This window comes from Cucumis melo, chromosome 6 (assembly GCF_025177605.1).
Source record: "Cucumis melo cultivar AY chromosome 6, USDA_Cmelo_AY_1.0, whole genome shotgun sequence".
NCBI classification, from domain to species: domain Eukaryota; kingdom Viridiplantae; phylum Streptophyta; class Magnoliopsida; order Cucurbitales; family Cucurbitaceae; genus Cucumis; species Cucumis melo.
Genome location: NC_066862.1, coordinates 385048 through 412354, shown reverse-complemented (window position 1 = coordinate 412354; position 27307 = coordinate 385048). Strand labels below are relative to the sequence as shown.

General features: G+C 34.4%; 5 protein-coding genes across 5 annotated transcripts; 4 read left to right on the top strand and 1 right to left on the bottom strand.

The window, feature by feature from the left end:
• The first annotated feature begins 2069 nt into the window (after nt 1-2069).
• LOC103483108 (probable L-gulonolactone oxidase 6) lies at nt 2070-5564 on the top strand. The gene is made up of 4 exons (XM_008439552.3): nt 2070-2950; nt 4065-4320; nt 4440-4541; nt 4639-5564. The coding sequence occupies exons 1-4, from the start codon at nt 2243-2245 to the stop codon at nt 5361-5363; spliced, it is 1791 nt and encodes a 596-aa protein (XP_008437774.2). The 5' UTR covers nt 2070-2242; the 3' UTR covers nt 5364-5564.
• A 2210-nt stretch (nt 5565-7774) lies between these two features.
• LOC103483106 (basic blue protein) lies at nt 7775-9004 on the top strand. Its single transcript, XM_017043527.2, has 3 exons — nt 7775-8004; nt 8123-8307; nt 8447-9004. Exons 2-3 carry the CDS (start codon nt 8151-8153, stop codon nt 8797-8799), a joined length of 510 nt encoding a protein of 169 aa, XP_016899016.2. The 5' UTR covers nt 7775-8004; nt 8123-8150; the 3' UTR covers nt 8800-9004.
• Nucleotides 9005-10260: 1256 nt separating this feature from the next.
• LOC103483105 (protein mago nashi homolog) lies at nt 10261-12289 on the top strand. Its single transcript, XM_008439550.3, has 3 exons — nt 10261-10603; nt 11674-11850; nt 11992-12289. The coding sequence occupies exons 1-3, from the start codon at nt 10382-10384 to the stop codon at nt 12049-12051; spliced, it is 459 nt and encodes a 152-aa protein (XP_008437772.1). The 5' UTR covers nt 10261-10381; the 3' UTR covers nt 12052-12289.
• A 213-nt stretch (nt 12290-12502) lies between these two features.
• Nucleotides 12503-17019, bottom strand: LOC103483104 (uncharacterized). Its single transcript, XM_008439549.3, has 5 exons — nt 16561-17019; nt 16061-16468; nt 15111-15203; nt 13188-13327; nt 12503-13004 (listed from the first exon to the last, which is right to left on the bottom strand). Exons 1-5 carry the CDS (start codon nt 16951-16953, stop codon nt 12578-12580), a joined length of 1461 nt encoding a protein of 486 aa, XP_008437771.1. The 5' UTR covers nt 16954-17019; the 3' UTR covers nt 12503-12577.
• Nucleotides 17020-23557: 6538 nt separating this feature from the next.
• LOC103483103 (phospholipase A(1) DAD1, chloroplastic) lies at nt 23558-24765 on the top strand. Its single transcript, XM_008439548.3, has one exon. The coding sequence runs from the start codon at nt 23558-23560 to the stop codon at nt 24755-24757; it is 1200 nt and encodes a 399-aa protein (XP_008437770.2). The 3' UTR covers nt 24758-24765.
• The last annotated feature ends 2542 nt before the right edge of the window (nt 24766-27307 follow it).

The following is a 27307-nucleotide window of genomic DNA, read 5'->3' as shown; positions in this document are numbered from 1 at the left end:
TTTGGATATCTTAGGATGCATTTACTGGTTTTTAGAAAGAAAAAAAATCTAAAAGCCTTTGAAAGCATGAGTTTTTAACTCTAATGTCTTTCTTTCTCCATTATTTTTCTCATTAATTTTTCACTTTTTCCTTTATTTTCATTTTATAATTAAAACAACCCAATACATTCATTTCATCGTAACTAATTAATTGCAATTAACTATATTTAATGTTTTTCAATTACATATAGGGTGCTCCTCTATTTAAATTGTATAATGTATAGCTTAATTTATTGTCAATTGATATATAAAGTAGACTCTTGACTTGTTTTCCTATGTTATACAATATTCCACTAGAAAAAATAAAAGGTTATCAACCATGTGTATTTTTTAAAAATAAGTTCAAGTATTTGCAAATTCATATTCAATGTCATATATTTATATTTTATAAAAATTAGATATTAAACTATTAAAAGATATTAAAAGATTATATAATTTTTAGGATAACCGTTTGTATATTTGAAATATGTTGGTTGCTATATTTTAAACAAACCATTTTGATTGTATTAAAGTAATGTATAAATTATCTAAAAAATAGAAGGTAATTTTGGAATAATGGATCATTTTAGGACATTTTCATCGAGAAATTTCTGAAAAAACGACACTATGGAAATTCTTTCATGCTTGCTAACCAACTTGACCTTTTAACTTTTTTTTTTTTTTTAAAGGAATACCATTCTCATTTCTATTGATTTAGGGTGTGTTTGGATTGGTATTCTCATGTTTATACAATCTTTTCTTGTTCAAAATTTACAAGTGTTCTAAAATCAAAATTAAATATTTTAAAAAATTGAACATAAAAGGTCTCCTATACTATACTAAATTATTGAATTACCCTACGTTAATGTTCATTTGGTCCCTCAGTTTTTGAAATAAATATTTTATCTCCCAAATTTTAAGAAATAAGTTTAAATGGTCCTGGAGCCTGTGGAGCTAGTGTTTACGAGAAACAGAATTTTAATTATTTCTAAAGTGACCAGGAAAATTTAATAGGTAGTAAATAATAAAAGAAAAGAAAAAAACTTGGGTGCATTCTATACAAAAATAAAATTAAAAGTTACTATCTCTTCGCACCACATAGTTAGGTTTATTTTAATCTTATCTTTGTATGGTAAGGAAGATGGAGAGCATATACATGATATACCCGATCATTGTTTAAAAACAAAACGCTCTTTTGTCTCTCATGTTGTCATCATTCCTCTATTTTCATTTAGGTATGTGCGTGACAATTTTTTTATACATTGAATTATTTTTTGTTTTTCTTTGTATCTAAAACAAAATATGAACGTACATGAGGTATGTGGTCAAGCCCATCTTCGCGTCTAAAAGTTTTGGTGGAGTAACGTAAATGATGGGCGCATGAAAATGTGTTAGGAAATGATAATGGATGACAACTTCGACATAGAACAATTCATATATATATATATATATATATATATATATGGCAATCTATTCTATTCTTAGCAATATTGCGTAGCTAGTTAGGCTACATCTACATCTATTTTTGCAACCCAATCACATGGCCGTCTAATTATAAGATGCCATGAAAGACAAGCACCCAATAACAAAAAATAGCAAAAATAGAAAAGAAAAACTCGGTGCTAAAAGATGAAAATGAGGAAGGAATTAAGAGGGAAAAGAGATGGAATGAAAAAAGAGACTCATAACATATCAGTAGAAAAACAAAAAATTACTATATAAAAGAAAGCATTTTATGAAATTAAAAATTGATTAAAAGAGCATCGTATCACATCAATGTTTTCATCAACCTTTATTTAAATAAGGTGTGTGTGAATCAGAAGAAATGTCGTATGTAGGGGCGAGAAGGATAGGTTAGGGCATTTATTTTGAAATGAGACGCACCGCTCTGTGTCCTACTACAACACTTTAGCTGACTGTAGTGGGAAGTTAGGTAATCATTCATTTGTTATTTTGAGTAGAAGCAACAAATTAACCAAAATTGCAATAATATTCCCATTTTCCTTACCATCAAATATTATACTAAAAAACTTACAGAAAAGACAATCATCTTCATTAAAATTTTGTGTAGGCCAGGTTTAGGCAGAGAGAAGTTGGGGATATTAATGGATCGGTGAAGCTTTAATAAGTAAACTGCTTTCTCTTGTGTTATATATATAAACTAAAGTCGGTAAGAGAAGGGGGTGTCCTGAAGCTGTGCGAAAACTTAAGTCCTACGTACACTATGCGCCGGTGGTGGTGGTGGTCCTCTTATTGCGTTGGCATCTGCTCGACCTCGGCCGTTTTCATGTTTCTTGTTCTTGTTTCCGAATGCAGTCCTCCGGAGGATCCCATCAAATGCGGATCCGTATCCCCAAATAAATACGCCAATTGTACCATCACAAATTCCTACGGCGCGTTTCCGGACCGAAGCATCTGCCGCGTGGCGGAGGTGATATACCCAACCACAGAGGCGGAGGTGATGTTGGCGGTGGCAGCGGCGACGAGAGGCTTGAGGAAAATGAAGGTGGGGACTCGGTTTTCTCACAGCATTCCAAAGCTGGCATGTCCGGAGGGGGAGGAGGGGGTGGTTATAAGCACAAAGTACTTGAACAGAACTGTGAAAGTGGACGTTGAGGGAATGAGCATAAGCGTGGAAGGGGGAGCCACGCTTAGGCAGATCATAGAGGATGCTGCGACGGCTGGGCTGGCGCTGCCTCATACTCCTTACTGGTGGGGGCTCACCATCGGAGGTCTCCTAAGCACCGGGGCTCATGGGAGCTCACTATGGGGCAAAGGCAGCTCAGTCCACGACTACGTTGTGGCGGTTAAAATGGTAAGTCCCGGTGGTTCCGAAGATGGATACGCCAAACTACGGACCATTCTACCTGATGACCAAAACCATCTCAACGCTGCCAAAGTTTCTTTGGGAGTTCTTGGAGTTATTACACAGGTCAGCATCTTCGCTGTCTTCCCCTCTTTACTTATTTAATTAATATTTTATTCAACTTTATCCTAATTTAATATTAATATTTCTTTTCTCAATTTTAACATTTAAAATTCAACCTGCCCACCATTAATTGCCATCAAACTCACTGCTCATTTTTTTTCTTTTAATAATTTTATTTTCAAATTTTTATATTTATATTTATTTATGATAGTTATATTATTCTCGAATTAAAATTTTAGATTTTAGAAACACCTTTATACTTCTATAAATTAAGCCTACCAGTATATTATTAACATAATATAATATTTTACTATATTTATAAATATTTTAATTCTTTTTTTCGAAAAATGTCAAAAGAAAAAAAGAATTTTATTTTATTTTCAAATTCTTTTTTTCTTTTGACATTTTTCGAAAAAAAGAATAAAGATGCAAATCCTCACTTTCTTATATGACAAATTTTGCCGGCCATTCTAACCGAATGGTTTTTCTTTTTTCTTTTGTTCTTTTTCTTTTATTGAATTAAATTATTGTATTTGTCTTAAATCGGAAGAAAAGAAAAGTAGTTGATAAAACATTAATTTAGTATACACTATGCATCAATAAAACGTGTTGAAAATTATAATTTTTTTTCGTTTGTCTCATGATAAAATCTTTCTTTAGTGTGCAGTAAAAAAAAAAAGATACACAAATCTTTATATTAGTAGTTAAAAATTGGCGATGTTACTTGCTAGGAGGGTGTATAAATAAAAAGAAAAATGTTGATTGGGTAAAAGTAACGAGGAAGTGTAGAATCGCTGGATTTTTTTCTTCTTCTTTTACGCATAGTGGAAATAATGATGTTGAGTAAAGGAATATTTGGGAGGATGTAGAGTGGTTGAACTTGTTTTGTTTTGATGAGAAATTAAAATACATAAGACGAAGCTATAATCTCAGATGAGTGGTTGACATGTACGAAGGTATTATTACAGTGTGAGTCACCTTTTATATCAATTTTCCATCCACATTACACACTTTCTTCCACATCCTTTAGAAATATATATTTTTGTGACATAGAATATCCCTCATCATTATTTTTATTAAAAAAATAAATTATTGGTTGTGGAAAATATGTGTGTAGGTAACTCTGAAATTACAACCTATGTTCAAGCGATCCATCACGTATTTGAAAAGGGATGACAAGGATTTGGGGGATGAAGTACTTAGGTTTGGGAAACATTACGAATTTGGAGATATGACTTGGTATCCAAGCCATCGAAAAGTTGTGTATCGCATAGACACCCGCGTTCCGTCCAATACCTCCGGTAATGGCGTCTACGACTTTATCCCATTTCGCCCCACACCTTCCATAGGCTTGGCACTTATTCGAGCCTCAGGTTAATGTTATTTACACTTCAATTATTTATTGAGTAAAATTATTTTGGTTAGCCCGCCAATTAATTAAATTAATCACCTTTGAAAATATTATATATGGACTAATAATTCACTCTACTAGAGGAGGAGCAAGAATCAAGGCGTGATGCAGCTGCCAAGTGTTCAAGTGGAAACCTAATTACGTCCACTCTTTCACTATTGGCTTACGGATTAACCAACAATGGTAATGATCGCCATCCTTAAATTTAGTTTTATGGTCTTAGTTAGTTAATTATATTAAACAAAAAATGTATAAAATATATGTCTTATAACTATTATAGGCATCACATTTCTGAAATATCCTGTGATTGGGTATAACAATCGACTTCAGTCCTCTGGAAGTTGCCTAGACAGCCTCAATGATTTGAGAATAACGACATGCCCTTGGGATCCTTCGATCAAAGGAGAGTTCTTCCATCAAACAGCCATTAGCATTGAGTTGACAATGGTCAAAAGTTTCATCGAAGATGTCCAGAGACTTGCTGAGTTGGAGCCAATGGCATTCTGTGGTCTCGAGCTCTACAACGGCATCCTCATGCGATATGTTAGAGCCTCCACCGCCTACTTAGGGAAGCAACAAGATGGCGTTGACTTTGACTTCACATATTACAGAAGCAGAGACCCGATGAGTCCAAGGCTTTTCGAGGACGTGATAGAGGAGGTGGAGCAAATGGCAGTGTTCAAATATGGAGGCATTCCCCATTGGGGAAAGAACAGGAACGTAGCATTTCATCAAGTATTTCACAAATACAGAGATAGAGAAAAGTTTTTGAAGATTATGAAGGAATATGATCCCCATGGGTTGTTCTCAAATGAGTGGACAGATCAAATCCTTGGAGTGGAAGGAACAGTGATTATATACAAAGATGGTTGTGCGTTGGAAGGACTTTGCATATGCTCTCAACACAATCATTGTGCCCCAAGTAAGGGCTACTTTTGTAGGGCTGGCAGAATTTACAAGGATGCTAGAGTTTGTTCTTATTTACAATCACCCAATCATTCTTAATTAATTACCGAACTTATGATATATATATTATGTACACATAGCCGGCAATATGTCAATATGATATGTAAGACCTTGTTTACACTAATTATTCATTAGGTAATTTTTGTTTTCAATAATACTATGATACATCTAAGATAACATCCATCTTTACGCAGTCTCACTATTTTATTAAATTATAAGTCATATGACAAATGTGATCTAGAGTCGAGGAATTAAAAAACGATGAAGTTGTAACAAGAGGAGCTCTATCCTTGCCCACAACCAACGCCAACCATATAGGAAACACACTACCACAATCAGATGTAGCACAAGACTTGAAAAGCAAAATTAGCCAATTCATGGGCCACTTTATTACACTTTCTATTAATAAAATCAAAGCCCACAACCTTTGAGGAGCCCAACAAATGGAACACTTCAGCCCATAAGGGGACAGCCCAAAAGTCAGACTTTTTAGCATTTGAACCATCCCCGTAGCGTCTGATTCAGCCTCCAATCTCCCTGGAGTGAACACGGGATGAGCCACAACCAACTTGACGCCATCGTCACGCACCACGGCACCCAGCCCCACACCATCTCTATTCGGACGACAAGCCACATCCACGTTCAATTTCAACCGATCTTTGCACGGGGGCGACCATCGGCAATCGGACATTGACCCACCATCCCGACGATGAACACCTTACGACCTAACCGGATGCTACGAACTTTTTAAATCTATTTTCAACAAAAACTGAGACTAAATTGATTAAATTGAAACGATTAATTACACCCATTATTAGGACTAAAAAGTTGTTTTTTTTTTCAAAAAACAAAACAATACTATTACTTTGAAACTAGCTAACTTACAACAAAACATGCAAACGAAATAACCTAAAAACTGAATTCATTCACAATTTTAATTTCACCATATAAATTCATATTTCAAAGATTTTAGTCAACGCCCAACATATTCTGTATTCATTCCAAATCAAACATTGATATATTTGTATATATAGTTTTTTCTTCAATCATAACAATAAATTTTCACATGTATGATCATGAGTGTTTTTCTTGATCACTAGTATAATTGGAAGGGAGTATGATCCAATGTAAAAGTACTCGAGAGTACTTGAGGTCGGTGCGAGAGCGAAAAGCCAGGGCCGTGGTTGACTGTTATATTGATGGGAGCTGAGTGGCAAATAAAGAAAATCGAACTTTTTAACATTTAATTCAAAAGAGAAAACAGATTGATTAACCAATGGATGGATTGGTAAATGGAAGTTCGGTGGCTGACGGAGGGGAAAGACTTAGCAAAAAGCCGAGTGGAAAGAGAGAATAATGATAGGAATTCCTAGTTGAATTAGGAGGATATACCTTTATTTATTATTTTTATTTCTTTTTTCAGAACTTTCCAAAACTTGTATGTTGTTGAATGGGTTGGTTGAAGATGTGTGTACACACTACTTTAATTGTTATTGTGTGTGTGTATATATATATATACACACACATGCACAATAATCAATCTCAGCTAATACACAGAATAGAAGGATGATATTGATGACCATATGTATGTATTGGTTGGGTATATTCGATAAAATATTGTTTAGAAAATAGAGTAGTTGTGAATTAATAGTTTGTTGAGTTCAAATGCAGCTTCATTTTAAACCCTAATTATTCAACAAAGTTTGGTTACGTTATGCAATATTGACATTATAATACATGCATGTATCCATTTTATACACTTCAAGTTAGAAGTCTAATATATATCTATATCTAATCTCTCAAAACCAAACCAAACTCCACAAGGTCAACCATAGGGTAGGCATTTTAAAGATGCTTTTGCTTAATATTATATGTAAGCCAATCAACTAACCCTTTCACCTTTTCTCTTTCCCTTAAATTTGAAAAAAGGGAAGGAAAAAGAAAATGTGGAATCATGTTCCACCTAATCCTTTTGCATTATATATATATATATATTATCCATGTGTTAGGTGAGAGGCATGAGGAAAGAAAAGAGGTTGAATAAAGAATAAGAAGGCAGCTTCTAGTATTATGTACCAATTCCCAAAGTAAATAGTAATTTAGAGAGAAAAGGAAAGTTTGACCCGGTGGCTAATGTGATGTCCGATGCTGGGCGTGCAATGACCAATTAGGGTCGGCTCTAATTTAATTTGTAATCCCATAATCTGAGTCTTTATTTTAAATAGAAATCAGAAGATAAGGATATGGGAGAGGTTAGGTTATTAATGTGATCCTGCTGAAGTGATCTAATGGCAATCACAATGGATATCGATATGGCATATATTAGGTAGAATATGAAGAAAAGTCCAAACAAGAACATATATCCTAATCCCACGTCAAAATTCAAATGATGATAACCCCTTATATTATTCTTATAATTTTACAAACTAGAAAGGGGATACAGACTTTATTGACGAAATGAGCTGGAAGTGGAAATTGGAGAATAGAAACAATATTTTTAAAAAGGAAGGGGGTCCGGTAATAAGAGATGTAAGTGGGCGGACCTCACCCGGGACGCCTCCTTCCTTTTTCATAATTAAACACAAAACATTCTATATAACCAACCAGCCCACTTTAATTACTCAAACAATTGCTTTCATTTCCTCTCTCTCTCTCTCTCTCTGTGTGTGTGTTAATTAAGGTAACAACTTAACTGAATCCCTTTCCAAAAATACAAAACACAAGGTTTAGAATTTTCTTTCTTCGATGATTGTATTGTATTTAAAGTAGAGGATCAAAAACTTATTTATGTGTTGCAGTTAAGATCAAGAATTGCAGTTTGCAGAAATGGCAATGAAAGCGGCTGCTGTATTTGTTGTTTTGATAGCGGTTCGGGCAGTTTATGGAGCAGATATCATCGTTGGGGGGAGCTCAGGGTGGAATCAGGGGTTCAATTACGATACCTGGGCTACACAACAGAAGTTTACTGTTGGCGACACACTAGGTACACTTTTTTTTAATTACCTTTCTTTTACAATACCAAGTTTTCAATTTTAATTACAATATAAAAAATAAAAGATGTATATGTTCGTTCTAAGTGTTTTTTTATTTTTGTTTTACTACAAATTAAAAATGGAATGCAGTGTTCAATTATGGTGGTAGTCACTCAGTGGACGAGGTGAATGAAGCAAGCTACACTGCATGCTCCTCCAGCTCGGTTATCAAATCTCACACAGGCGGAACCACGTCCATTCCTCTGTCAGCGGTGGGGCCAAGGTACTTCATTTGTTCCACTCCCGGCCACTGTGCCTCCGGCATGAAGCTTCAAGTCAATGTTCTTGCTGCCAATTCCACCCAAAACCCAACCCCAACCCCAACCCCACCAGCCACCGGCACTCAACCGCCTCCATCTCCAAGCGCAGCCGCCCCCTCTGCTTTCTTCACTCTCAACCACTTCATCTTCGGAGCTTCCGTTGCCACCCTGTTTGTGTTATGAGAGCGTGAACCGGCCTGGGAAGATGCAGTGCTTTCTATCTATTTTCTATTTATTGATTGAATAATTTGCTTTTCCTCTTTTATATATACATTTCCTTGGCTTCCTCTTGTTTTTCTATTCAGCCGCCCACATGTGTAATGGGATCCATTTGTGAGTTCTCTTTTATTGAAATTGAATCATTAAAACCCCCCTTTTCTTTCTGCTATCCATTTTTGTTAATCATTCTCATCTCATATCATACAGAGACTGGACGAGTCAAATCATTTCCACCGTTTCATACACAACTCATCTTTTCTCTCCTTTAGATCACGCACAACACAAACTCCTTCACCAATAACATTCAATTTCTTCTCCAAATTAGCAACCGAAATATCTTAAATTGTTTCAAATTTATACAGAAAAATATATGGTAATTAACTATATATCGAACATCTATTCAAAAAGATGTAGTGGTTGAACAAATCAAATACTTTATGCTAACATGCATTTTCAAAAAGCTCCTTTTTTCTGAATATAATTAAAGAAGTTAGCATTAAATAACCAGCTTCTAAACAACTATCCGAAATGTCGTTTGCTTTAGAAAGTCTAAAAGGAGTAAAATTAGATTTGGGTTAACTCGAAAATGGATAAAAAGTATTGGGTATAGTTCGATGATAATTGACCTATGTTTTCTGGATGTTCAAATTCTCGTTAGAATTAAAACAAAAAAATTACTTTTGAAAACATAATCTCACGAAAGGGAAAGCATGGAAATTAATACAACTGTGGAACTTAAACTTAATGCAACATTTTCAAATTTGTTTAATATAAACTTATTATTGGTAAGTTTTTAGATGGTATTTTGAACATTGATTTGATTATCGTAATCAACGGAGTGCACGAATCATACTAGGAATGGATTATTTTATTCTAGATAATAAATAGCAAGCATGTAAGAAGGAGAGAATAAGATGATAATTAAAATATAGTAAATATTGAAACAAAAAAGATTTAAAATAGTAATATTAGGATAATAGTTGGATATACCAACTTCTTCCCCCTTTTTTTTCTTTTGCTGAGAAAGATAGGGGCGATAATGGTAATTAAATTTCATTTCTAGTCTGTCTTATTCCCATTGTCAGACCAAAAAGTGTAATATTTGATAAATTTTAAAAAAAGAAATCGTATGGAGCAACAATGTTAGAAGTAATAACAAAATTTATAGCGTGCAAATATAACAAAATCTATTATATAAACTCTTGATCTATTCTATAGATCTGATCTATGCTAACATTTTGAATTTACCAATATATTTGGTTATTTATGATTGTAGAAAAACAGTGAAATTTGAGTTCTCAAGTTATGCCTGCAAGTATACTAATTATATTCAACATAATTAATTAAGTATATAACAATACACTAGGAACAAAGCCCAATAAAAGAAGCCCAAGAAATAACTGAGCTGATGGGCCAACAAAGGCAGCAACTTAAGGGCCCATTGAGATCCGACTTCCTTAAATAATTGGCTTCTCCCCGTTTTTCCAGAATTTGAGTCGCAGAGGTGGAGGGAGAGGAAGAAAGACGAAGCTTGAAAGCGGTAGCCATGTCTGCGGAGGATTTGGAGAACGGAGAGTTTTACTTGAGATATTATGTGGGGCACAAAGGGAAATTTGGACATGAGTTCTTGGAGTTTGAATTCCGACCCGATGGAAAGCTCCGCTATGCTAACAACTCCAACTACAAGAACGATACCATGATTCGCAAGGAAGTCTACCTCACCCCTGCTGTCCTTCGGGAATGTCGTCGAATCATCTCCGACAGCGAGGTCAGGATCTTAACATCTCTGTCCCTTCCTTTATGTCTTTAGGGTTTCCTTTATATCGCCATTTTTAGGGTTTTCTTCAACTTTATGGTGCGCGGGACAGATGGTCATCCTTCATTTTTTCAAAAAACTGGGGCCATCAAAATCAATCTTCTCCAAATTAGGTCATCCGGAGTAAAACCCTTTATTCCAGCATTTCCATTTGTTAAACTAGCTACAAATAATTCTTCATCGTGGGAAACGGGTATTTCTTTCGGTTAGCTAGAAAATTTGGATGTAATAAATAAAATTGAACAGCATAGACATAAGGTCAAAGTTCACCAATTTTTGATGTCCGGGGGACGAAATAGTTTTGACACTCGACAGAGTTCAATTTAAGCTCCATCATGAGTTGTAACTTAAGTAAGCATATCAATAAGACTTCAAAATTTATGAAACGTGTTGAATGGAAAATGATCCAAAGAAACGTGGACAATTTCTTAACTTTTGAAAGATGAAATCGAATCCCTTTTGTTTTGACCAAATGAGAACACCAATTGACAGAGGGAGATCAATCAAAGAAAGGACATAAAAAAACTTCCATCTTGTATGCGATTGTCACTTGAAGATATCTTTTCGACTCCATGTAGCAATAATGAACTGACTGGAAACGCACCACACTGTGCACTGTAGTTAAAAGGAGCCTTAAGCTCATCTCAGAATCATATCTCAAAAGAATTTTACCACATTGGGGCCTTTGAATTTTTTGGGTCTCCGTATGCTGTTATTGAATGACCTTTCTCTTAGATCCGATATATCATCCTCTTTTCTTAAGCCATGCCAAAGAAGGTGAGATTGTTTTACTATTTGGATCTCGAACTTCTACAATTTTCTTCCTTACAGTCTTAAGAAAATGGCACCTTTCCGATTATGGAGGAAGATGTTGCGTTTCAAGTGTTTTGAGATTTTGTTTGAAGATAATGCATTTGAAGTGTTCACGGAGTTAAGTCTGTTAATCAATTGCCTTGAAATGCTTCATTTTTATATCATCTTCTGGAGTCCCAAATAATGAGGTTACTGTTGCATCTGTTCAGATTATGAAGGAAGATGATAATAATTGGCCAGAACCAGATCGGGTTGGACGACAGGAGCTTGAGATTGTGATGGGAAATGAGCATATCTCCTTCACTACGTCTAAGATTGGATCTCTTGTCGATGTGCAGAGCAGCAAGGATCCTGAAGGATTGCGGATATTCTATTATCTTGTTCAGGTAAGGCTTAGTCTTCCATGTAGATTGCTTTTATGTGGAAGATATTTTATTCGTCTTTAAGCCATCTCTATCTCCAGATTCTTGCGTTATATCCTTTATGCGTTCTACTCATGGGTCATATATGCTTTTCTTTGGCTGTAGGATCTGAAATGTTTCGTCTTTTCTCTCATTTCACTCCACTTCAAGATCAAGCCAATTTAAAGACGGGCCAATATTCCTACTGTGCAATTTGAGGAACGTGTACTTCTCCAAACTGTGAAATCTTTTTTGGGGTTTTTGGGCTATCTGAGAATTCTTTATCGTATATTAATGTTTGGTTTCTGAATGAATATTCAAATTTGGAGATTTGGAATCTGTATTGTTTTTAGAGTTCCATCTTCTGGATTTCATTTGCGTGCGGAAGACATGAATTGGTATTGATCTCCATGTTGTTGAGGTATCTCTTGTATTTTATTTTATTTCAACTGGCATTTGAAAAAAGCAAACTAATTAAAATCAATGAAAAAGAGTCCCTTTAGCAAAGATTGATCCTGAACCGTTGTATTAAAGTATTGAAGGTGGAAAAAGGGCAAAAATTCGGTTGATAGGGGCAATAATATTTTGTTGGTTTTTGTAAATGATATTTATATATAAATAGAGACGTGAATAAGTATTGATGGAAATAAGATGGATTTAGTTAGTATACTGTGTTATTTACATACACCTGAATTGTTCAAAGGTAAAATATTCAAACGGGTATTGGGTCAGGCCATCTTCTCTTTAATTCAGATTTCCACCTTACTTCCTTGAGGTTCCCATCGGATCCATAGTCCCTTTCCATAACAAGGTTGATACCTTCGTCGGAGTACCAACCGACTCCAATACAGAGAATGCCATCATTTTTGACATCAACATAAGCAGTGACACCACCTGGAAGCCACAGCATGGTAACATCCTGCATGTCCATCACTTCTTCCTCCCCGAAGTAAACTGGGTTTTCTGGTAACCTCCTTTTCTTTAACGTTTCTGTGCACAGATACACATAAGAACCTGCATTGCTCTCTTCACCAAAAATTGGAGTTCCGCTTACTTCAAACACCTTCCACGACCCACTCAGTTCTGATGGATCAGTTCGCTTCCGTTGAGAAAATGGTTTCAAATCAAACTCCACGTCACTGTTTACAAATTGAAGTGTCCTCAGCCCCTAATTATCCAATCTAAACATTTTTTGGGAGAACAAATATTCACTCTCCCACTTGACAAACAATAGAGTGAACGATTAAGAACTGTTAAATCAAGTGAATAATAGAAACAGAAAACACCAGGCCCTTTGAGAAAAAGAAAAAGAAAAAAGATACCTTATGTCAGACATATTTGCGGGACTGACCCACTGTTCTTCATACACAGCAACCCTTAGTATTTGTATGTCTGACCCGCCACCACTAAATTCAATGGTATGAACGATCCGGAGCCTTTTATGGCAGCCTTTTACTAAACACTAACAGGGCCAGATATCAGCAAACTCCCCAACTATCATTGAAAATCACATGAATTCGCACCAATGAAACCCAAGTTTACTGCAAAGATTAGTGAGTGTACCCTAGATGCAAGCATCCACTATCAAGATCCGCCATTTGCAAAATAAATGTGGGTTTTTGTTAAAGTGACTCTGGCCAACAATTCCCAAACAGGTGATGGGAACAGTAGGTCGAAAATTGGCAAGGCTTTTGAATTTATGATCGGTGCATAACTCAAATAGATGTGCAGCTTTTGGTTAACGAAGTGAGCCATTTTGCGTTAGGCATCTTATATGAAGTGGAATTCACCGTGTGAGAACTGAGAAGAATTTTTTTTTTTATGGGCTGCTAGATTCATCATCAAGACAGAATCCTAGACAAAAGATAAGTTTACCACTGGAGAGCTTAGTCATCCCGTTTGAGCTTTAAAAGATTGTTGGTTGTAAGCTCTGAGGTGTACTGGTATCTTCAAATGAATATACTTGCCTCTGTACTAACTACTAAGTATAGGTGTGCATGGAAAAAAATGTTTATATAGAGGCACCCTGTTGAGATATAGACATATATATGTTATGTTAAATATGTTACGTTTGTATATATCTATGTATTTCCGATCTCAGAGATCCTTGCTCTACTTTCCTTGACACTTTTGACATAAATATCAACTATTTTTTTCAGTACCACAAAATAGCACATGTAGTTCCAGCCTAGAGCTTGCAGGACGGCAAAAGAACCAAAATGAGGGAAGGGAGACAAGATGGAGAGGCCAAGGGAAAAGAAATCATCAAGGACATGAAAGGAGAGCATTTTAAGAGTGACTAAGATAGCCTCAATTTTAGCATCATGAACGGGTGTACCAGTTCGTATAGAGAAAACATGTACCACCTGCCCATGTGTAAATATTGCATAGTAGCCTCTAGTTCTAGTTCGTAAGTAACAAAAAATAGTGCATTGCAGTTCATTTTACTACAGTTCTGCTTTCCCTAGACTCTAAAGGGTTCTGAAGATTCTTCTCCCAGAGCAGTTGCACTCTGTTTATTGGTATTTTAAAATTTGAAGGAGGTTCTATGATTTAGGGATTGAGGAATGGTCCTCTAAAGAATTGTTAGTATCATAAGGAAATTTAGAGTCTACAAGAAGGTAAAATCTATCATTTGAATTTTTGTTCCGGAGATGCTTAATAATCAATATATACTGCACAAATGCTGAAAAGAATGTCGACAGTTTCTTTGTCTCAGTAGCTGGTGTTTTTGTGCAAAGATAGTGAGTGTGGTATGTTCCTATTCTTCTTCTGATAATATGCTGCCGCTAACAGGCATGAGCTATTTAGATCCTTCAATCTTTAATGGGCTTCTCCTAATAACAGTTGAACCATCCTCCAACTCATCTCTAGAAGATTCTTTCGTGGCTATTCTGGAATCCTTTTTTCAGAGGTGGCTCTCGTATGAAGATTATGCTTTGAAAGGAAAAAAAAAAAGAACTTTCAACAGGTTGACTCACAGAACTGTATGAATAGAGTTTGATTGCAGATTTGCACCAAGAATCTTTCTATAATCACCTTGGCTTTATAGGAATATCTAACCTCCTTTTTGTACATCTTCTGTCGGTCAATATGTCATATTGTTTTCTATCAAAAAGCGAAAGAAAGGAAAAGGAAAAAAAAGAACTCACCTTGAACTTGATAAAAACAAAGAGATAAGAAGGTCATCTTAAAACAAGTAGATATATGAAATAGCAACAATGCAGTTTAGAAACTTAACTTACCTGTTCGAACTTGAAAGTTGGATTTATGTAATAATTGGTATCATCGACATCTCCCACAGGAATGTTAACAGGACCGCGAGAATAGGATCCATCCTGGAATTTTCCAATGAGATTGTCATATGGTGGCATTAGTTTGAACAAAAATAGAGACATAGTGATGTTAACCAATACTCTCGTCCCTGGATTAGTCAAAGTGCATGTAAGCTGACATGGACAATAAGTTACAAATGATTATCCATGGTTCAATTCTATATATATGTGTGTGTGTGTATGTATATATTTTTTAAGAATTAATAAGTAAAATTGAACAACATAGACAAAAGACATTGATAGAAATGGTATTTGAGTGTTAGGAGAACAGAGTATATTAGTAATTAGTTAGGGAGGTGGTTATGTTATGATATTTAATGGTATTAGAGAGTTATGAGGATATTAAGAGTATATTAGTAATTAGTTTGGGAGATTGTTATGTTATGATATTTAATGGTATTGGCGAGTTATGAGGATATTAAGAGTATATTAGTAATTAGTTTGGGAGATTGTTATGTTATGATATTTGGTTATAAAAATAGAGGTAGAGGGAGAGGGAGAGGAATGTGAATTAGGGCTTGAGGGGAGGATCCAAGTTCCTCAAATTACTTGGTTATCTCGAGAGTTTTTGTCATTTACCTCTCAACATAGTTGAGATTGTGTTTTGGTTCCGATTAGACGTAAGATCAATGTTCACCAGATGATACCCAAGGGAGGAAATACTTCCTACACTCAAGAGAGATCGATAAAACATGCTGATAGTAGTATCCCAAGTTTTCTCTTGTTATACTATTTCGACCAGTACAAGTGCAACAAAAGATGATAAAAGTGTAGAAGCTTAAATAACCATCAATGTTTTAATAAGCGCAATTTGATAAAAATAATCTCTGTATCAATCTAGAAAAAATAAGGAACCTTACCTCAAAGAAGACAAGGCCGGGCTCATTTCCCATAACATCTTCTTCCAGCACGTCACTTTTATCAAAATTAAAAGACTCGAAACTTGGCAAACGGTAACTTTTCGGGCTTCTGCCTACCATTGTTTCAGAGGTTGAGGAAGCATCTCCAGGGTTTAGGGGTGTTTCGCCATAAGGATTTAAGGTTACCCAATTTACTCTCCTTTTAATTTGATTTGTCTGCTCTCCAGATAAAAACCGCTCGTTATCAACACAAGAAAGAGTATAGCAATCATATAGGTTTTCATTGTTGCTTCCAATTTCAATTGGCTCCATTTCTGCAGTGATAGGAGAGAATACGGCGCCCACCCCTTTCCATATTCCACTTACACTGCTAACAAATGTATTCCAATTTGGCTTAATTACAGGTTCCTGATAGTATTACAGAATCATGGCGTTATGAGGTAGGAGATTAAGTGGAACCCGAATCGAGTAAAACAATAAGCAGCAAGGGAAAAGAGTACCTGAGTTTGAAGAACGGTTTCGACCTCCATTAGCATAGCACCAGAAACCAGAATTGTGCCACCTTTATTTCTCCTGCTCTTAATGACCCTTCTACCTTTGGGGTTCTTCCTGGTTGCTCTATCTCTCTGTTTTTGGGGCTTGGCGAGCTCGTTATCCAGGCTCCATACATTTTCCTTGTTACCCTTGAGTCTGATAGTTCCATGTTTAGGTTTAGGACTTGAATTGCGGTTGTGGGGTTTGCTTTGGGACTGTATTGGAATGAGACGGAAATTGGAGAGGAAGGGAGAAGAGGGAAAGAAGGATTTCGTGGAAATGGAAGTGAAGTGAAGTCCTACAAAGTGATGGGAGATGTGAAGTTTGGTAGGAGGGAAACAAAGAGAGGGCAATTGCATTGTTCGGTTCTATGCCGTACTGTTCTGGTCTTTGAATTTGGGACCGGAAAGCAGAGCAACACCGATGCAATGAATGGAAGGAGACACTTGTTTGGGCTTTTCAGACATTCCTCCTCAATTGTAAAATGGGCTGGCCCAAGTAGTTTGGACTTTCCCCCACTCCATAATTCAGTTGAAGTCGAATAATTTAGGCTTTTCCCACATTCCATCCTATCTTTCAGCTCAAATCTAAAATGGGCCGAAAGACATAGTTTGAGGGCTTCCACATTCCATATTCAGTTCAGTTCTAAAATGGGCCGCACCAATAATACATGAGTCAATTGGATATCCCTTATCAAAGAAGAATCAAGGACATTATAACTCCCACCTCATTCATGTATTTTTCCTCTTTTATTTATTTATTTCTAATTAATAAAGTTCAACTCAAGAGGACAAAGGAAACAACAGCCATAACCCAACTTCTCCAAATACCTTACGAATTGGAAGATACAATTTTTCTTTACAAAACAAAAAGAAGACGCTCATCAACTGACTTCTTTAGCTATATAAGAGGTGAAGAGTAGTTGTTAAGCGTTATTTCCTCATTATTCTTTTCTCACTCGGATGATCGTAGTCTCTATTAGCTAATTAATTAATTAATTAATTAAATTGATTGGAAATTAAGTATGTCTAAAACGCATCCAAAGTAATAATAAAAGTCAATAATGTTAATAACATATGTATACAAAAAAGAAGCCCCTTTATTTGCACAGCAAATAGAGGGACCAATAGCCATAAAATAGGAGTTATTAAAAATGATTATTGTATGCCAACTCAAGCTCCAATTAGGTTCTCAATACATAGCACTCCAAGTCTAGAGGATGTCACTTTGTCCTTGTCTCCTTTACAAACATTCCATCCTTTTTTATAAAAAAAGAAAAATTGTTTTTCACATGTATACAATACTTCAAGTCAACTTCTACACGTGTAGTAAGCTAACGCTACGATAATATGTATAACATGGTATCTCAATTTCTTATGCGTATAACTTGTGAAATCATATACATATAATCATTGTGCGCACAATTGTTGATATGACCTATTTAAAGAGGAGAGGACCAATCTTTTTTTTATCCACACAAATTGTTGTCAATTTCATACCTCCGTTCCAAATTAAGGAACAATCCCTCTCCCAAGGAGAGAATTATTCACCTAGCTACTCATGTATTGGTTAATTGATAACATATGAAAAGTAGTGATCATAGAGATATAAATTCATATATAGGTATTTTTTTTACCCACATTGTAAAATAGTAAGGCCACATATTTGTGTAGTCTTTTCGAAAATAATTAATTTATTAAAGGTAAAACAGGTAGGTTAGTGTTTGTAAGTAATTTCCAAAGGACATATTGGCTTTAAAAGAATAGGAATAAAAAAGAAAAAAGAAAGAAGCAAAAAAAAACATATTCCCAAACACGTGAAGTGCACATGAAAAAAAGGGAGTAATGTGTAAAACAAGTGCAAAAGTTCCATAGTTGTAGAATGTAGATGAAGATGGCATGGGTTATTATTATTAACACGAGAAAGAGAAGGTCTCTGGGTGGGGTCTTCCCATTGCCAATATGAAAATTATACTTATTTTTGAACTGCACAACATGAGACTTGTGAAGAATCTTTTGTGATATTTTGCACAAAAGGAAATTTCATGCATTTATGAGGTCTATTAAATTAATTAATTATTCCACGTGGAGTTTGCTTCTTCTTCTTCCTCTTTCTTTTCATAAATTATAAGTATAATATGTGTGCCCTGCCCTCTTTATTTTTGAGATGTTAAACATGAAAAATTTCTCAACTTGGGTATCACCGGGTGTGCTGAGTTTGAGTTTGTGTGCAATGTCACAACCAATATAGATCCTAAAATCGTAAACACTATTTAAAAATTAGAAAGCCATGTGAATCCCAAGCAAGTTTAGTTTATCTTTCTTCAAATCCAAACTTCAACATTTTCGCATTGCCTAATCTTTGTCTCCAGTATGCCCTTAATGAAATAACACAATGCTTCTTTCTCCAAAACTTTCTATACTGCACCTCATAAATTGAATAATCATAATTCCCCTCCATGTGAAATAAAACTACCCACTGAAAAGTTAATTGATTTTTTTTTTCTATAAAAGATAATTGATATATATAATTGCATGGAAATTTAAAAAGAAAAAAGAACAAAAATCTTGTCAGATGCCTAAAGAGGGAAAGAGATACACTGTTATGCAAGGGAAGGGTATGAAATGAAGTCACATTATTCCACAGTGTAAATATATATATGTATATATTTAAAAGATATATTAAACACCCAAAAAAAAGGGTTCCAATTTCCTTAGTGTATAGTGTATAGTGTGTAAGGAAGCAGTACAATATCAAAGGCCAGCCAATCATTGCCTTTATAAATATGGCATCAGTTGGTAGACCTTATTTTCTCTGTCTTTTACGTCACATAATTTTACACTTTCTATATTTGTGTGTTAAAACACATATACATATACATATCTATATACATATACATATACATATCTATATACATATACATATACATATACGTATCTATATACATATACATATACATATCTATATACATATAGATATATAGTGGTTTATAGGTCGTTAGTGCATTGATTATTATAATTAGTAGTTATAATAGTAGCTTAAATTATAATAATTATTTAGAGTATAAATTATTTTTAGTTGAGTGAAAAATTATAACTTTAGTAAACAAGCATATGAAGTAAACACTATTGCGAGTAGTTATAAATAGTTGTGCAATGGTACCTTAGATCGATAATTTACTCTACCAATTTTATAGTTGATATCCCAAATTATACTATAATAATATTATCATTGTCAATAAAAATTTAACTCAATTAACATTAATATAAGTTAAAGATAACCGAGAGGTCTATTTGTACTAAAGAAAATATTATCATTACATTAGCATATCTAAAATCACAAGTTATAATTATATTGCAGTGCATGGATCGTGTACTACTTTCACAACACATATAAAAGGGATAAGCAATGTATAGAGACTTTTCTTTCATTTTTCTGAGTGATAAGTTAGGCTTATTTTGGCAGCAAACCCTCAATATTAAAATTTTCAAAATTGGAAGATTACATGTATTCAATATATATAAAGTTGGAGGGTAAATTAGTTTTGGTGTATAGCCCTAAAAACTTGTGGCTACACCTTACCCTGTGGACAGACTATATATATTATACGTAGCCATGTTACAGTATTAATTGAATATTACCACCATGGCTATTAGGGTGCAGAGTGAGCTATAAAAATATACATAATAACATTTTGTTTCTACTTCACATTATTTTTCATACCTATTCGATTTAATATCATTATATTTTGATATATATTATGTAATTTTTTACCCATTTGAAAATCAAGCAATTTCGCTTTTGTCTATATATATCACAATTCACAATGTTGTATATAAGTCTTACTGATACTCCTAAACACTATTTAAGCCCCTGCAGTTTGGTATCAATTGAATTTTTAGTTTTTAGTTTTTAAAAATTTACCCTCTATTTATTTAAATAATTTTTATTTCTTTTAAATGCAATCATTGAATTCTTAGCAAATTTCTAAAAACAAAAATAAAATTTTGAAAGATATACTTTTTTTTTTTTAGTTTTCAAAATTTGGGTCGTTGGAGATAAAAAAAGACAGCTAATTGGAAAACCCTAAAATCTAAAGGGTTAACGCAGTTTAAATTTTTTAAGAAATGATAAGTGTTGTTATTTGATATTGAAAACATTTTTGAAATTGTTGTTTTTATATTATAGGAATTTGGCATGTTTAGATGAAGCAAAATAGTTTGTGGAAATATATATGAGGCACCCAAGACAACAATATAGATTGGTTCAATAATTAAAAGGGAGCGATGAATGAATTGTGTTGTGTGTTGAAGTAGGTGGTGGAACGTACCCTAGCAAAAGCCAAAAGTGGGTTTTGGCTTTTTATAAATAAGAAAAGAATAATAAATAAAACAAATAAATGGGAGTTAGAAGGTTTGGCATCTTTTGCTGTCTGATATCTCAAACTTCCTCATTTCATGATCAAAATAATGTATATATTTGTATAGATAGTTTTAGTTGAATTGATATGGACCGAATCAAAAAGCTGGGAGACGAAAGAAAGAAACTTGAATACTACATGCATCCATTCAAAATTATTGAAATATATATTCATTCAAGTGATATGTAGATATTAAAAGGATGTCAAAATCAAATATTGAAGATCATATCACATTTCGTTACCAAAAAAAATATCTGTGTTCCCAGTTTTTGCACTTTATTTGTACCCCTCTTTTATTTTTTTCGTTTAGATATTATATCTCCCTTAATAATTAACTTGTTGATATTTTATTTTTTTTTGTAGATATTATTTCTTACCCCTAAAGATATATATGTTATTCTTAGACCCCAGCTTTTTACTCCGTCAACTTCTTTTTGCTAAGAATTAGGAAAGATATATATAAATTTATTTCTGAAACGAAGAAATATCTATATATTAATGGTTCATTTTCTATATATAAATATATATATATATATACAAGGACGCAATGCCCAATATGTTCAGGTGATCCATATATGTGTTGGTGTAGGTGATTTGATAAATTAGAAAATGAATTTTGTAAATGAGAACACTTCATTATACTTATGGCAGGTAAAGTATATATTTTTCTAGAAACTGTAAATTTGAATGTACTGTGCAGAGAATAGAAAAACAACAAAACTCAATGACATTTAGTGTAAATCAAAGTGGAAAGTATAGTTAGATTGATGATGATGGGATAAAGTAGAAGCTTTGAATGACATATTTAGATTTTAGATTGCAGTTCAAACTGTAATGTACATCAAGTGAGATTATCCGATTACCAGTGAGGCCTAGCTTAGATTTAAATTATTATTATTATTGATGTGATCCGGGAACATAAGCCTTAATGGAACTATATCATGATTATTGCCACTCACTTTATTTTTTAGCAAATTGAAAGGAAAAAAAAAAAAAAAAAAAACCCATTGCAATTACATCTTTAGCCTTTCAATAGAAACCATTAGGTTTCTAAACTTCTAAATTATTAAAATTGAACCCTAAACTTATGTTAATTGAACCCTAAACTTATAATCAACATAATTTATACAACGATCTAAGTTTGAGAGTCAAGTTTTTTATTTTGGATTAGTTTGGGGTTTATATTTTTTAAAATTTTGAAACTTAGAAAAATACAACGGTAACTTTTGAAAAATTATATTAGTTCATACTTTAGTTGTGCAATTTTTCCTCAATTTATATTATTCTTTAACTTTTGGAATGATATAAATTTAAACCTTAAATTAATAATTGTATCAATTCGAATCCTAAACATTGAATATTCTAGGATAATAATTGTATCAATTTAAATTTTAAACTTTCATAAATATATTAATTTAAACTAATATTAAAAGTACTTTTAAATTGATAAATTTATATTAAGTGAAGGTGTAAATGGATAGATAAATTATGAATTATCGATTTACATATATAAATTGAAATGTTTTTGAATATTGAAAGGTGTGGTAAATATTTGAGAATAGATTAGAAGTATGAATTGAGATAGAGGTGGATGTTAAAAAAAAGCTAAAAAGAAAATGTAAAAATAAGTAAAAAAAATATGGAGAGGATGGGTGAAAGTAGAGGTAGAGGAGGAGACGGTCGGAAAGTTGGGTTGAGGAATTCATATTTGATCATTGATACTGCGGATTCATTGGATGGTGACCCACTGACTCTTTAGATGTGACGATGCCTTTCTCAGCGCCTTTTACGAAAACGTCCACGCCCACGTCCACATCCTAATGCAATGCACACACCACCTTTTCTTTTTTTCTTTTTTCTTTTTTCTTTTTTCTTTTTTCTTTTTTCTTTTTTCTTTTTTTAATATATAAATTAATTTATGAAATTGAGAAAATATACTTCCCTGCAGTTTTTGCAGTTATACCGAAATTTTTAATTTATTGTATTCCTCTATTCTTCCTCCTTCGTATTCATACGCCTCCGTCCTACCCGGCCCTATCTTTTTCAATGCAAAGTTGCAAAGACTATTCCAACCTTTCCGGCCTTTTATTTCTTTATATCTATGAAATCTTCATTCCATTAATTCCTAGTGACGTAAAATGGGTTTTCAAATTAAAGGTAGATTTTATTATATGATTAAAGTGACACACTCTCGCTTTCCACGCAGGATGTGATATTCATCATAATCTCTCTCCTCCTCCCCTACTTCCTATCCTATAATTATCTCTTCCAGTATTCTCTCTCTCTCTCTCTCTCTCCCCCTATATATATACACACACATATGTCTAAACTTCAAACAACCAAAACCACAACACTACACACCTCCAACCCTCGTTCTCCTTCTATTATTTATTTATTTATCAAACCAATCCTCCCTCCTTCTAAACACTTTTAGATTAGACCTACCAAACGTAAATATTAAAAACAAAAAAAAATTAAAAGGAAAGAGGATGAGGGTAGCCCAAAATCCGAACGTCCCAATTCCCAACCACCAAACGGCCACGATGCGCAAACCAGTACTATACAAAACCAAGTTGCATATGCATGGAGTGGAAAATAAGTTGAGGTGTGCTACTTCTTCGTCTTCGAGTAGTTCCACAGGAGCATCAGATTGTTTAAAATTAAGAGTAAAAGTGGGAAAGAGATGGAAGGAATACGCTGGTTTGGGTAACTGGGAAGGCCTCCTTGACCCACTCGACGATAATCTCCGCAATGAAATTCTTCGTTACGGCCAGTTTGTGGATGCTGCTTACAAATCCTTCGACTTCGACCCTTCCTCACCCACCTACGCCACCTGCCTCCACTCCAAGGCCTCCTTATTGGAGAGCTCCGGCCTTCCTTCCACTGGGTATCGAGTCTCCAAGCACTTGAGAGCCACCTCCGGAATTTGCCTCCCTCGCTGGCTTCCCAACACCCCCTCCTTCTCGACCAACTCCAGTTGGATCGGCTACGTTGCCGTCTCCCAGGACAAGCATGAAATCTCCCGCCTTGGCCGTCGAGACGTGGTCATTGCCTTGAGAGGAACCGCCACGTGCTTGGAGTGGTTAGAGAATTTGAGAGCCACTCTAACCATGCTTCCAGGGGAGGAGGGTGGGGCGATGGTGGAAAGTGGATTCCTGAGTCTGTACAGCTCGGGGACGGAGTCCTGCCCGAGCTTGAAGGAGATGGTGCGAGAGGAAATAGGAAGGATCCTGCAATCGTATGGGGAGGAGCCATTGAGCCTGACGATCACAGGCCACAGTCTGGGGGCGGCATTGGCGACCCTTGCAGCATACGACATAAAAGAGTACTTCAAAACAAGTGCGCCGATGGTGACAGTGATGTCGTTCGGTGGGCCACGAGTGGGTAACAGGAAATTCAGGCAGCGGCTAGAGGAGCAAGGGACAAAGGTGCTGCGAATTGTGAACTCTGAGGATGTGATAACGAAACTTCCTGGTTTCGTTGTGAATAATAACAACAACAACAACAACAACGTTGAGGAAGGTGGTGGCCGTTTGAGGTGGATCCAGAAGTGTGTGGAGGAAACCGAGTGGGCTTACTCTGAGGTGGGACGAGAGCTCCGACTCAGCAGTAGAGACTCGCCTCACCTGAACCGGATCAACGTCGCCACATGTCACCACCTCAACACATATCTTCACTTGGTAGATGGTTTTGTTAGCTCCACCTGTCCTTTCAGAGCAACCGCCCGCAGAATGTTCCCATAATTAACCAAACCACGTCCTTCTCTCAGCATCTCATTGTATCTCTCTCTCTCTTATACATAATTGTATTATTATTATTACTATTATTACTATCCTTCACCAACACTTAACTAACTCATTTTAATTATTCAGAACAGTACTTTTTTCTTCCTCATTTTCCAACACTACCTACCCCTACCTTCTTTTATCCATATATCCTCCACTCCTAATTTTGATTTTCATGATCATCAACACTTATCCACACCCATGTTCCGATTCTAATCGAACAACAAAAATTAGAAATTAATTGACTCATATCTATGACCAACAACCTACGCCTCCAAACTGGCATGTCTCTGCTTTTCTATACTTTAGATCCATCATTATCTATATATATATATCAACTCCTTAAAATTAATCTTTTCCTAAATTTCAAAATCGTAACTGCCCTTAACATTCATGATTTATTTTGTTTGAATTAAACATTTAGAAATATATTCTAAAACACGCCTTTGTACGAGCATAAAAAGACATTGAACAGTCTTAAAATATTTTGCCTACATTTATTCATTTTTTCTGTTGGGAAACCATGTAGGTGGGAGATGTTTTAGTGACCATCTATTCAAACCAAATGAATTAAAATCAGGCATTAAACAAAAATAAAGTATTTATTTTATATGTAATATAAAAAGAACTAAAATTATTTATATATATATATATATATATATATTTTATAATAGGCCGTAGGGCAAGAGAATAAAACTTCTTCCATTGTACAAACACTATACAGTTATACTAATTTTAGCTTTGTTCGTTAAATTTTAGGGACTAATAATATACAATGTCGTAGTGTGTTGTAAATTTACTAAAATGTTTAAAAAAATATAAAATCGATGTGTTTTGATTATGGATGTTAGAAACTTTTAGAAGAAAACAAAGTTAAAATAATGTTACAAACACACAATTCTACTCTAGTTCGGACAACTCCTTGGTCAAAATACTGGGTATTAAATACAAATATGGATTTTAGGGAAGGTATGAATGGATAGAAATAGGTTGAAGTGAGATATTTATTTTATATATATGAGATTAATATTTATGCTGAAGTGGCAAAAAAGAAAAAAGAAAAAAGAGATAAATCGAGGTGTAAGTGGTGGGAAGGAAGAGAAAAAGGAGAGGGAAAAGGTGAGGGTTGTATTTTGTTGAGAAAAGATGGTGATAAGTGGAAGAAGCTAATTAGGATAGGATATAATACCCAAAATTAAAAGTTAATTAGACCGTAAATATTGAAAAAAAAGAAAGAAAGAAAGAAAGAAAGAAAGAAAGAAAGAAAGAAGAATATTGGACCACCGACCCCCGTTTGGACTTTGGAGTGAAGAGGACGCTTAGCAATGCAGTTCCCACGTGCCCTCCATTTTCCTACGACAACAGAAGACACCAACCTCTCCTGCCGTCCATATATACAAATTCCAATTCTCTCTTTTTCCCAATTTTTATTAATTCCAAAATTAGACAGGGCATTGCATTTCTCTTACCACACAATTCCTTTTTTTATTCATCACATTTATTTATTCCTTTTCCCACATGTGCCCTTCCCCCAAGATTTTTAATTTTTCAACTCACCTTCCTTATACCACAATTTTTCTAAGGGTGCATGTGATCGTAATTTAATTGAATTTCTTGTTTTTTTTCTTTTTCTTTTAAGTTCACCAATCATAATTGTTTTGATTCAAAGTATAACATCTTAACCAATTGAATTGTATTGTGCATATATATATATGTTTGATATTTTATGGGTGATTCAAAATACTAAAATATATATATAATGATACAATTATCTGTGTAACAGTGGGATATTTTATTTAAAAAATATAAAACATTTTCCCAATTTTCTGTCTCATTAATTTTATGGGTGGTAACAAAAACGATGTCCACATCCTACCAATCATGATGGAGAACTCTTTTTGTTTTTTGTAAAGAAAGAGGCGTGTTTGGTGTTGGAACAATTTTAATTTGAGTTCTTCCATTTCAATGTGGGGGGGGGGGGGGGGGGGGGGGGGGGGGGGGGCTTCACTCTCCACATCCCTTTCTACGTTGAAACAATCAGTTAGAACAAAAAAAAACGTTAGGAAGATTAGTAAAGTAACAACCAAAGAAAAATGTTCATTCAAGGTAGAGGTGTTCACGGTTCGGTTTGAAACTAAAACTGCATCAAACCAAAAAATGCAAAAAATTCCATTTGAAATCGAACTGAACCATTCATCTGTGTCAAATTGAAGAATAGAAACGAATTACTTATGCATAAATAAAACCAAATTGAAACCAAACTGCTTATATATAAATATATTATAATCGAAATCATTTATAAACATTATACATAAATAAAAGTTTTATAAATAAATATAGATTAGATTATTTTGTATGGTAATTAAATACAAGACATAAAAGTTTCAAACATTGAAGTTTAAAAGTTCATTGAAACAATTTCTACAAAGTTACACTTATACTCTACCCTAAGTTATTATTATATACTTTTTTATAACTATTATATTTATTTTTTTAAATAAAGCAATT